The sequence below is a fragment of the Egretta garzetta genome, unplaced genomic scaffold, assembly GCF_000687185.1.
Source record: "Egretta garzetta isolate BGI_Z169 unplaced genomic scaffold, ASM68718v1 scaffold96, whole genome shotgun sequence".
Lineage (NCBI taxonomy): Eukaryota > Metazoa > Chordata > Aves > Pelecaniformes > Ardeidae > Egretta > Egretta garzetta.
Genome location: NW_009259965.1, coordinates 1,595,934 through 1,609,221, shown reverse-complemented (window position 1 = coordinate 1,609,221; position 13,288 = coordinate 1,595,934). Strand labels below are relative to the sequence as shown.

General features: G+C 39.4%; 1 protein-coding gene across 1 annotated transcript in view; it reads left to right on the top strand.

The window, feature by feature from the left end:
- Nucleotides 1–1,482: 1,482 nt before the first annotated feature.
- The window catches only part of CPNE4 (copine 4), a 190,139-nt gene continuing 178,333 nt past the window's right edge, over nucleotides 1,483–13,288 (top strand). Inside the window, exon 1 of the mRNA XM_009640179.2 lies at nucleotides 1,483–1,662. Within this exon, the coding sequence (XP_009638474.1) occupies nucleotides 1,483–1,662 (180 nt within the window). The remainder of the gene's footprint in view (nucleotides 1,663–13,288) is intronic.

The window sequence follows — 13,288 nt, the reverse complement described above, 5'->3', positions numbered from 1 at the left end:
CAAGCATATTGAACCCAACAGGCTGGGGGTTGGTTATATAGTAAGTTGCTGTATGGATTTGAATAGACTTGAAGAATTGTAAATGGTTAACTAGCTTTTCTTTCATCTGTAAGGAGAACAGGCCGTCTGCTTCATCATTCAGACTTATATTCCTGAAGTTTATCTGTATGTATTAGATGTCCACACCACATTGCCAAATCTTCTTACTCTGAATTTAGAAATACCTTTCCTTTTTTGCCTTTACAATTCATAGGGAAACAGGATCTTCTGAAGGTGTGGTTTTGTGGGTTTTGTTTTTATTTTTAACTTCTCAGGGTTGCAGAAAGAAAACTTTTCCTTTCCTTTCCAAACCGCCAAAATTTAATGTTCATCAAAACAGTTCTCAAAAATCATTAACCTCTGACAACAGAGTGTTGTAGAAGAAAGGCAGTGAAGCAGTCTGAAACTGACCACAAAAAACCTGTTGATAATCTGGTAGAATAAATCTGTCCTCTAAAAGTGTGAAATTAATTGATTTTTTTTTTTTTTTGCAGGTCTTATGTATGGGGGGTGAAGGCACTAATCCTTGTATTAGAAGACAGATTTTTAGGGGTCAGACTGTAAAGCTCAGAACAAGTGAGCAAATTAAAGTGTTCCCATATTCTTTATTGAGGCAAAAATGATCATATAGTGAGTTTTGCTAAGCTCTGTGTTAAAAATGAGGGGTTTTTGTTGCTTCTGTTGAGAGCAAAGGCTTGAGTTGCAAGATTGGTGGTGGTTGTAATGAAATAAGGGCCAGAGGTTCCCACTGATCCAGCTGTCTGTGTTGATGTAGCACTGACCCAAAGGAGCAGACACTGTATAACAACAAGATTTGCCAGCATAAATATCCTGCCCTTCTGCTTAGACCATCAATCTTGACTACTTGCTTAGGAATGAGGGGAGGTAATCTTCTGCAGTAAGTGTGGAAATAGAGAGTGAAATGTATTTTGGAATTTAAGATTGATATGAAAGGGGCCTTGTATGCATTTACACAAAACATTTGTGTAAGACGAAGTGCATGCTTTTTAGATGGAGTATGGAGGAATAAAAGCTGATTGAAGGAGTGCTGAACAAATTTAATTTATCCTTGTTTCGAGAATAAGGTATTATCAGAAGAAATTCAGAATTACCGTCTTGTTTATCCTTTGCCCTGGGGAAATGTGGCCCTATAAGCAGGAACAGAGCTGAAAGTCGAGGTCACAGTTCACCCCCAGACTTCAGGGGCATGGTAGAAAGTTTCATTCTGAGGTTCACTTATTTCTAAACTTACAAGATGATGTATTTCTTTCTTCCATAGGTATTCCTTTGATTTTATTTTTTTCCGTTCTTGCTGTGGATCTTGTTCACAGTTATAGGGTCCCATTGGCTAGCAGAACATTGCATTGGCTTCCTCATTGAAGGAAGGGCTGTACTGTGCATGCGCTGTTCTTAATGGATCTTTTCTCTCTTTCAGAAAAAGGAATGAAGAAAATGAGCAACATCTATGAATCAGCAGCCAATACCCTGGGAATTTTTAACAGCCCATGCCTGACTAAAGTGGAGCTGCGAGTTGCATGCAAAGGCATATCAGATAGGGATGCCCTCTCAAAACCAGATCCTTGTGTCATCCTCAAAATGCAGTCGCATGGCCAGTGGTTTGAGGTGAGTGTTCAATAAAATAAAATGATTCTTCTGATGGTTTAGAGTGGCATAGAGAAACTGAGGCAAAATTCAAATAGCAAGAACAATAAAGAGAAGAAGCAATTTGAAGGCTGTGGCCTTGTAAGAGTGAAGGGAGATTTTCTGTTAACTCTAACACACTTTGAATCAGGCTCTTAATGATACTTTGAACTTCTATTTGGAGTCTAGGTTAGAAATGAAGATGGCTAAAGAATGAAGCATCATAAAATTTTGAGCATTACAGTTGGATTCACAGTTGTAGTTAGTAACTTAAACTAATGCATTTGCCTTATCAATTTGCATGTTTGATTAAAATTCCACTTTGGGTTATTTTACCTAATCTTAGAAACCATTTGATTGATAAACATAAACAGGATGTCTTGGAGACATGCAAATTGTAAATAAAGAACATTAGAATGGAATATAATGTTTTAAATCTTGGCAGTTATTTTACTTAGAAGTTACACTTGAGTATTTGTGGTTAATCAAGCTAAAAGGTGTGAGTTGTAATGGAAAGTATGCATGAGAAAATTAGGAATGTATTAAAGCCAGTTCTTATTTTGAGTGAGTATTCATCCCTTTCTTTTCAACAGTTTCAGCATTCAGAATAAAATTGTGTTATCTATCAAAAGATAAAAATAATAGCTGTGAGCATATGCAGAAAGCAAAATCCTAAATTGATGAGTTTTTTAATTTAGCATTTTCAGCCAAGTCTGTCAGTCTTTGGGGGTTTTCTTCCAGTTATTCCAATTGTGTGTTTTTTTCCAGTGCAGGGTCAGCAGCAGCATAGCAAACCGAAGGGGTTTTGCCGATAGTCTTCCTCTTTGCTTAGTTCACTGCTGTGGAACCATGAGATAGGTCCCTGGTAGAAAACCACACTTTAAGTAGAAATAAAACTCTCATGATTGTTCTGCTGCTACACAACCAGTGTCTTCATGTAATTGAAATTTAAGATGATATAATAGTTAGCTAAAAAAAGGTAATTCTAGCTAGCCATGTAGAAATGAGCATTTAGCTGCACTGTATGTAATCACTCAAATAGTAGAAATTAACCAAACAATTAATTAAAGGTCAAAATAAGTGAAACGCCCTTGTTTGGGAAGAACAGACTGAAATCTTTTGGGTCATTTCAGTTCTCTGAATGACTTCGAGTGCATTTCACACAGTTTGTCTTGTGGCCAGTTATGGGCAGGGTAAGTAGCTCTGAATTATATATTCTTATGTTGTAATGGAGATTCCCTATATTTAATGTGGTTTTTAATTTGGAAAGTTATTGTCTGAATAGAATAATTCCTGCAGAACAGATCTGGTCACTGATAAGATTCTCATCTACGTCATTTGTTCCTACTGTCTAATGAAAGTCCAGGGTACTCATTTTAGTATGAAAAAAAAGTTTTTATTAGTTCATGTTCCTATCAGTGCTGCAGAGCTAATACAGCTCTGACATGCTGAGCCTTTTCCTATTCTGGCCCACACATTCTCAGCAGAATTTTTAATTAAGTTCCAATTGCTGAGTTAAATTGAGCAGAGTCACTCAGGTATAGCTGAAGATATAATTGGCTGGAAGAATCTTTTGCTGCTGACAATCAATGATCCCGCAAGACCTGAGACAGCAGACAGACTAATAATTTTTAAAAAATCTAGTTACCAGTGAAGTGAGTACATTCAACATAGAAATCACTAAATGACAACCGAAGAGGAGTAAACTTAAGAGTTTTGCTTCTATGGATTTAGTGACTTCACGAACTTGTCTTGAATTTCCAGATACCTTAAACCCCCTGGAGGTTGGATGTCTCCAAACAGACTGTAGCAAAATCCAGTATTACTAAAACATGCATACTGATCACATATTCTGGCTGTGTGAAGGATTTATGAACCGGGAGCAGCTGGGTTGAAGGTGCCTGAAATACAGGTTGTGTTCTGTGTATAGTTGTGCTCTTGCAAATAAGTGCTCTTAAAATGTATGGAAGTTACTGAGGACTGACTGCACAGCCCCTACTGAGCCAGATGCAGCTGAAGCAGGTGGGCTTAAGTTGATGAGACTGCATTGTGCATGCTATTAGAGATGCTAGGATGTGATGGATTCACTCTACAGATGCAGAAAACCCCTAAAAGTAAGAAATCTGTGCATATTTGTCTCTGGGAAAATTTTGAGAAAACATGTCAGCCTGGGGAGAATTTTTTTTTTTTCCAGTTCTGCAGTACTGTGTGTGCATATGTGCTTGTTTGTGTAAATTATACCACCCGCACAAATAAATATAAAATGAAAATATCCATGCAGTTGTAGAGTGGGTAGGTGCTGTTTCCAGAGATTGGAAATGGCATATGTGGGTTTGTTTGTTTTTGGTTTTGGTTTTTGGTTTTTTTTTTTAATGTGATTGTTTTTCTGGATTGCTTTTTTGGTTTTGGATATTGTTTTTTTTCTAGTCACAGAATGGCTGAGGTTGGCAGGGACCTCTAGAGGTCTAACCCTGCTGCTCAAGCAGGAACAACTTTGAGCCAGTTGCCCAGGACTGTGTCAGATGGTTTTTGAATATATCTAAGGATGAAAACTCCACCATCCCTCTGGGCAACCTGTGCCAGTGCTTGATCACCCTCACAGTGGAAAAAGTGTTTCCTGATGTTCAGCGGTGTTTCAGCTGGCGCTCATTGCCTCTGGTCCTGGCACTGGCCCCCTCTGGCAAGAAGCCTGGCTCTGTCATCTTTGTACCCTCCAGGTATTTGTTTATATACATTGACTTATCATTGACTTATCCCCCCTGCGTGCTCCAGGTGTGACCTCACCTGTCCTGAGTAGAGAGGAAGGATCACCTACCTTGATCTTCTGCTGGTACTTTGTCTAATGCAGCCAAGGATACCATGCGCCTTTGCCACAAGGGCATGTTGCTGGCTCATGTTCCACTCAGTGTCCACTGGGACCCCAAGGTTCTTTTCTGCAAAGCTGCTTTCCAGCTGGTCATGACCCTCAGGCATGTGCTGGTGCATGGGGTTATTCCTCTGCAAGAGCAGGTCTCTGCAGTTCCCTCTGTTGAACTCGTGAGGTTCCTGTTGGTTCATTCCTCCAGCCTGTCAAGGTCCCTCTGGATGGCAGCATGACCCTCTGGTCTTATCAGACACTCCTCCCAGTTTGGCGTCATCTGCAAACTTGCTGAACATACTCTGCCCCATCATCCAGATCATTAACGAAGATGTTAAATAGGACTGGTTCCAGTATTGATCCCTGAGGTACACTGCTAATTACTGGCCTCCAACTAGACTTTGCATTGCCTATGATCAGCCTCTGGGCCTGGCCATTCAGCCAGTTTTCAGTCCACCTCACTGTTCGCTCATCCATCCCATACATCAGCAGCTCCCCTATGAGCATCTTGTGGGAGACGCTGTCAAAGGCCTTACTGAAGTCCAGGTAGACAATATCCACTGCTCTCCCCTTATCTACTGGGCCAGTCACTTCATCACAGAAGTTTGTTAAGTTGATCAAGCATGACTTCCCCTTGGTGAAACCATGTTGATTACTCCTGATTTTCTCATCATTAATGTGCCTGGAAATGGTTTCCAGGATTAACTGCTCCATCAATTTCCCAGGAATCAAGGTGAGCCTGAACAGGCCTGTAGTTCACTAGGTCATTTGAGGATGGCCACATTACTCCTCAGATGTGAAACCATTAGGAACACAGTCAGGATATGGGGAAGTACTCAAAGAAGTCTCAGTGTTGTCCTCAGTTCTGGCTCTGATATGCTTGCTGTTTTTCTCTTCCTGTCTGGGTAGATGTTTCCCTATAAACAAACCCACACGTGCACATGCACGAATGTGCACACATACCTCCCCTCCCATTTCTCTGTGTATGTATGTTGTGATGCTGTCTGAAAAGCAGCAGTCTAGAATTAAAATGATATATTGTATCTCCCAAGAAGACCAGCAGTTTACTCTTTCTCTCACATGAAGCTTGTATTTTTAGCCTGAGATGACAGGGTGTGATATAGCAGAATTTAAGATTATGCTGTCCTTATGTACTAAAAGACAATTTGCTGATCCAGGATTGAATTTTAGCTCTTCTGGCTTTAGCTTTAGGCAGGTATACTTGCAGGGGGGCCAAATGTTGTACTACTTAAACAGTTTTTAAGTTAATAATTTGATGAGTGTTTTTCCATATTGATTTAAATGTGTTCAGGGAGTTTCATTACTGGACTAAGCTTCAGATGGTGAACAGCTGAGTCGGGTAGTGGAATCAGGCAAAGGTAAATGATGATAAATTCCTTTGCTCCTATGATTTTTTTACCCACCTGCAATGTGAATGTCCTTGTGTAAGAAATGTTAATTGCATATAGCACTGCAGTCTTCAGCTGAGATGTGCTAGCACTGAGATTCTCATTAACTTCTTATTCCTAAGAAAATAGTTTGGGCCTGTTCACAAGTTGTTATTTTGGAAGTCAGCTATGTCTGGTCATACAAGATTTACATGAGAACAGGAGGTGCAATATAGCCTGATGTAGCCAGATTGAATGTGATGTCTGTAACTATGAAAAGAGAAGAGGAACTTAGGAAGATAGTAGCTATGTCTGAAAATCAGGGAGGGCTTTCTGTGACTGTACTCATAGCTTCCTGTGGCAGGACATAGAATATCAGCTACCTTATGGATCTGAACAGCTAGACAGAGTTTTTGCTCTTTCCCCAAAGTTTTTATTAAACTTGAAGTAACTGCAGCAGAAATAAAGCAGCACCCAAAGACAACATGCAGTTGCTAAAATTCATGTTGATGGAATTGGGTGAATTTTTTTATTTGGATAGGTTTGTTTACTGAAATAGGTTTTTTTCATTAAAATGTTGACTAGATCACAAATTTGGTGAAACTCAGTGAGTCTTGACTAAACCGTGTTGGGCAAACCCACGACTTTTCATTTTGGTGTTTTTAAAATAAAAGGCATCCACTTGCCACTTAGCATGACGTTTGATTTCAAAGATCAGCTTGACATGTTTAAAAAAAAACAAGACTGAGTTTTCTTTCTTTCTTTTGCTTTGGGCACTATACCGGCATATCCACACAGACCTTCATGCAAACAGACAGTAGAGACCCGTTAGCTTGGAAATACATTGAACTAATTAATGTGTATAATACTAAACAGGCTACGTAGGAATCAAGCTACAGGAAGGACAGAGTCTTGCTTTTCATTTCTATTTGCTTTTCCCCTTAGTCCTGCTCTCTCTCTTGCTTTATTTCTGAATTAATTCCAGCATCTTTCTCCTTCCTCCTCTCCTGCCTCAGCTGCTGATTTCCATTCCAAGCACCTGTTGCATCATTTTGCTGCTCTGCATGTTGGAGAGCGGGGGAGATTCCCTGCCCCTTTCTAGCATGGAGAAAAGATCTGAAGAGAAGACCTTGAGGCAGACTTCAGCTGCTTGTTTCCATAGATACCCAAGAGCCTCTCTCATGTTATCAATCTGTGGCTGTTACAGCCCACCGCAGAAGCCAACAAGCCATGAAATAGGGGAGTCTGTGGGTTGACATGTTCCATGACTCTACCAAACTGTTCCAAAATAACTACAAAAGCACTGTGAAAAGAAAAAAAAAATATATGCACATATAAATAAACCCAGAAAAATACATATTTTCCAGTTCACGTAGATGTAGAGTAGTAGAGGAAGCATTTGGATGGAACTGAGAGTTTAATGATCAGCAAGAAGAACAACTACCACAACCATATAGAATCAAGCTCAAGGGCTGTCTAACCCCATCTCGCATATGCTAGTTGGTGACAGTGAAGAAGCATGAGATCAGGGAATTAAGAAAGTGTCTTTCCAGCTTGCTGTGACAGCCCTCAGCGATCTGCAGCTTGGCAGTTCTTAAACAAGAATTTGTGTCTTGTAATTAAAAAACATTGGTAGATTTAACTTCCGTAGCTTTGTTCAAATAATTTTAAAAGTTTTTGTATTTTAAAAATAAATAAAAAATGAACATTCACGTTATCCTGGGACATAGAGTTCTTCAGCTTAAATAGTTGTTGAATAAAGTAATATTACTTCTGTTTTTTGAGCTTGACACTTGCTGATTTGTTTCATTTTAAGTCCGTTGTTCCTGTATTGGAGCAGACACTGTGAAAATCCCTATTCATTTTCTCAATGCCATTTGGGATTTTAGTCTTATGATTTGCCTGTGACTGCATAAGAAGGCAAATATTATATCCTATATTTTGAAGATTAAGCGTATCTATCCCATCAAGGAACATGGATTAGTTTGGATGGTTATTGGAATCCCATTTATTTCAGAACATTTTAGGGATGCAGCGCCAAAAGCTATCACTGTATTCCCATAGAGATTTTCAAGCAGTGATTTGGGATTTATTCTCTGCTTTAAAGAGCTGCAAGGCTTCACAATGGGCTGGTTCATTGGATGTTTGTTGGCTTCTTGGATATTTTTTTTTAATATTAGCCAATGCATGTTCTAGATATTCTTTTTCTGATTTCATGCTGAGATTTCAACTCGGTGAACACGTGATCGGTGATCCTGTACAAAATTAATGGTAACTAAATGAGGTAGCAGTAAGATAAACATACCATCTTACGAAGATTTTTGTATGACAAAAGGAGTTACAAAGTTCTGATGAGATGTTTTGTGTCAGGTTATGCACAATTTCATGGCAGGAAGGTGCTTTCACTGAATAGCTATTATGAAATCAGGTCCTCTCATTGTGAAGAAACTTCTGATTCATTTGCAGGTTTGGAGCTTCTTCTCTTCTGAATGTAGAATGGGGCTGATGATTGGAAACACTACCTGCATTTTCTCTGGCCAAAGCTTAGGCCAAAGTCTTTAATGAAATACTAGATTTATTGTAAATACCTTTGGATTCATACAAATCTTGGTTGATGAAAGCCAATGGGGAAGAATTGAGTCTTTAATTGAAATTATCAGGACCTTCATAAGAAAAGAAAGGCAATGAGATTATTTTTAATTAAGCCACCATGTGGCCAAGGTGCTACCATTCCTGACTTGGAGCTGGCAGTCTAGTTGATTGGCCCCTACTGCCCATATCTCTCGGGTCGTTAGAGCACCTACGCTTGTGCACAGATCTGTGCCCTGCATATCTTGCAGGTGATGATCCTGCGCAAGTGTTGATTATTGACCTTTGGACTTAAGAAGAAATGAAAGCAGTCCTTCTGCATTCATTTCCCAAGGAGTATTCCTAGAAGACGATGCTTAAGAGTTTCTTCAGGTGCCATCAGAACCCTCTTGTTCTAACTCGTCAAACAGAAAGCTGTGATTTTATTTACAACACAGCAATGTGCCTGTGCATATGCCTTTATAGCCTAATGTATCCTCATAATTCAATATTGTACTCTTTTTCCTTTTTCGTTAAGTGTATGTTGATGCTCGTGAGTGCTTCTTTGCTTAAGACTACTTGGTAACCTCTGTTGCTGCCAAGATTTGCTTTTAGCTTCTGCTTTCTGCTGCTGGTAAATTTCCCTGAAGTCTTTCTGTATGGTGAGAATGACGAAGACAGCTCATCTTTTTCAAAGACCACTGGAAGTCTGTGGGGTCAGGCTACAGGCTAATTGAATATTTTATCTCAGTCCGTTCTCAGCCTGAATACATCTAATTGGATATTTTGCTTTCCAAGCTTTAATGTATTGGAGGCATCCTCTGTTCTAAGGGTTTGCCTGTTGAAGAGCTCCTGTCATTTACTCTTTCAGGAAAAATAAAAGTTCTCCACGTGGACATTGTCCCATTCTACAACAATTTAAGCAGAGGAGAGCCCTGATGCTGACAGCAAGTCACCAGGTGTCTTTGAGAAAAACAGACTTGTAAATTCTTAGGTTTACACATGTATTTTGAAAGTACATGCTCTTTGAAAGGCCATTTCATTATAATCAAGGCAGGAGGGAATCTACTGTGAAGTTTTCCTCCGTATCCTGTAGAATGCCTTTCATAATAATCTGATCAACTCCTAATGCACTGAGTACGTTTTTACAAATGTATTTTTATGTTATGTTTTATATTACCCTCCTTTTTAAAAAGGCAGACAACTCTCTTCCTTTCCCAAGTATTTTCCAACTTCTTATGCAAAGTTGTAAGTATAAAAACTAAGGTCTGTAAATCTTTTGTGTTGGCAAATATTTGATTAGAAGTTGGTACTGGGAATTTTTTCCTCCTATGCCTAGTTCAGAAGAGTTAACATCATTAGATTTTAATGAGATTTTCTTTTTACACCCCAGGTAGTAATAAGTGACTATTTATTTTAAATCCATTCTAAAGTAACTCTTTTTTGCTTTTATCTCATTCACTGTTCCTGCTTTCTCTTGAGCCTCCTCCTCATCTCAGTGTTTAAACGTGGCCACAGTGCTTTTGTTCCTGTCTTTTTAAATCAGCTAGTCTTTAAATTTGAACTCATTTGAATCGGACAGATTGTCTCAACTGAAGTCAAATGCTGTCACTTTGAGTCAATATATATATATGAACTATCATAATGTTCCACTAGCTCAAACAGCAATTTCTGCTGTTGGTGAAACGTAATGCTTGCGCGCAGGAGAGAAAGAAAAAACTTGCATTGTAGAAGTGTCTTTTCTTACTAAGAGTGTTCATGTTTGGGCTGGCTGCTTCCTCTCTACCAGAGCTGTGGGATCCCCTGCCTCAGCAGCAGCAGGAGGCTGGCTTCTGGCTGTATCTGTTCAGCTAAATCTCTTCAGGTCCACTGTTTTCATATCATGGCAGAGTGAAGAGTTTTTTCCCATAGTTTACATAACAGAGTTTACTCCTGGGAAGTCAGGAGGGAGCACTTATATGGAGAGATGGTAAAAGCTACATGATCTTTCCCTGATCCTGTGGCCTGGAGCATGCTCAACTGGGAAGATCTGCTGTTGGGACCAATTTCCAGGAGCCATCTGCCTCTGGGAGAGCCATGGAAATGAAAAAAATAATCAAAAGACTTGTGGGATTATATAGTCATTTTTCCATGTTAGGAAATAGTTACCTGCTTAAAAATCAGTTTAATACCATAGTAGCCTAGCTGAAAAGGGGAGACCTTATTGCAACCTTTCAGTGCTTAAAGGGGCCCTGTAGGAAAGATGGGGACAATCTTTTTAGCAGGGCTTGTTGTGACAGGACAAGGTGTAATGGTTTTAAACTAAACCAGGGTAGGTTTAGACTGGCTATAAGGAAGAAATTCTTTACAATGAGGGTGGTGAAACACTGGAATGGGTTGCCCATCCCTGGAAACATTCAAGGCCAGGTGGGACGGGGCTCTGAGCAACCTGGTCCAGTTAGTGGTGTCCCTGCTCACTGCAGGGGGATTGGGCTGGATGACCTCTAAAGGTCCTTTCCAACCCAAAGCATTCTATGAAAATCTATGAAGAAAAATCTATGAAAGTCTATGAAAATATGAATGACCTGTACTTGTTTACATCCTGTTTCAGTGTCCAGTGGATCAGGGATTGTGGAAATGGTTGAAGAATGTTGTTTGTTTCTTGTGAACAATTTCTGTATAACCATACTCCAATGGCCATCATCAGTTAGTGCGCGTCATTATTTTTGCAAGCAGCACTATGCATGCGTCTTCCCATTTGTACCTGTGAAGGAGAGGATTGGGCTGGGTGCTCAGTTGTCAAGTTTCTCTGTGTCTTTGCAAACATTTGTGTATTGTTGCTGGTAGAAATGCCTTGAATTATTTTAAGATGCCTGAAAATTTTGCCTTCATCTTAACTGTTGAGTAATTTGATTGCAGACATAAAATATCAAGAAACAACTGTGAGGAGTTCTTGTTTATTCTTCTATTTATCACATTTGGTCAAAACACTACGGCTGACAAGATATATTACTTTTATTAATAAAACTGCTTTTTTGCCTCAGAAACAGGGTGCTTGAATTACTTCCTTCCCCCTGCTCCAGTTGCGAGTGTTTCTTTGTTATTATTGCACTTTCATCAGTGTTTCTAATGATCCTAAGATGCACTTGCAAATACTGCCTTTAGCCATGCTGTCTATTTGATGGTTCTCAATTTATGCTTCACTAACTTCTCACAACTTTTTCTCAGGATAACTTTCCATGAAAGCTGTGACTCTTAAACAGCATTCTCAGTCATATTAATAAAACAAGAGTTTTCTAATATTTACTTTTTAAACCGGGTCAATCCTTGTGGTTTTGTTATATGAGCAGGGTAAAAAAAAAACAAAAACCACAAAACCAACAAAAACTAAAGAGACCATTCAAAATGAGCTAAGGAAGGTGTCAGGAAAAGGAAGGCTTTACAGTCCTCCCACAGCTTTGTTAACACTGGATAACTGTCTTGGCAATCTGTCACAATTTATATGTTTATAGAATAGACATGAAGTTGTCTGTCATACCTGTAAGACTGAATACTGGTGTATGGTATTTATTAGTAGTACCCTTCATATTATCCAGAGGGTCAGGAATAGATCTGAGGGCTTGCAAATACCCTCCTTTCTATGGCTAGCTGGGAGTGATTATTTTCTTTTGCTGCAGAAAGAAATCAACCTTTCTCTGAAATCTGTAGCAGTAATCCCTGCTTGCACAAAAAAGGACACTTTTCTGTACACAAGCGAGGACAGCCTGTAAGCAGAATGGTGGCCTCATCAGGTAGAGGTGCTTGAAGGGGAGAGTTATCTTTGTTTTCATGTGTCCCTGGAGGGCAGAGACAAAGTAAGGTGAACTGAGAATGTACAGATGGTGGGAGACCTTCAGCTGTGGCTCCCTTCCAGGTCAAGATAAAAGAATTGACAACCATGAAGGATGAGCTTAAGAAAGAGCTTGCTTTCTCTCAGTCTCTCCATTTCACAGGAATTAAAATGGAGATTGTGAAATAAAAGCTGGTATGTGTTTCCTCGTGCCATACTCTACTAGGTTTTTGCAGATATAGATCCTCAGAAGAGCTTTTTCAGAGGCCTTTCACAAGTAAAGGAAACGAAAGAACTGATAATAAAAATATGAGAAATAATTAGAGAAATGTTAATGCTACTTAAAGAAAAAAGTTTTGATTCCTGATGAAGATGTAGTGCAGAATACCAGTAGCTCATGTGGCTGAACAGCCTTAGGGAGAACTTTGCAGAAATCCAGCCCCAGTCTGTGAAGTGGGGGGATACATTATCACTACGTTTACCATTAAGTATATCTTGACTGCATTGAATATTCTTTGGCATCAATCAAAAGATGCTATAGTTCTGCACGGGAGGAGTTGCCATACTGCCACCAGCAGCCCGACATTCAAAAAAACCCCATTTTTGATTCTTTTGCCCTCTTTCCTTGCAGTTTAATTATCTATCCATCAGATCCGTAATATTATAAACTTAGATGAAGAGTCTAAGGCTGCTTTTATCATGGGCAGACAGATGCATGTTTCAGATTAGCTCAGTGATATTGCCTGCCTCTCAGGAGCTATTTATTACAGATACACAAACTTCACACATCTCCAGGACAGATTTTAAGCCTGACTTGACTTTAGTAGTCTGACAGATTGTGATAAACCCACAGTAAACAGGAATCTTTGGAGCTGGTTTGTAAGTAGATCATTCACTTGATTGATTTGGTACACTAATTCTTAACCTATAGGATCAGAACAGGACTGAGAGATTGTCAGCAACTGGAACCTCTTCTGCTTTTAATGG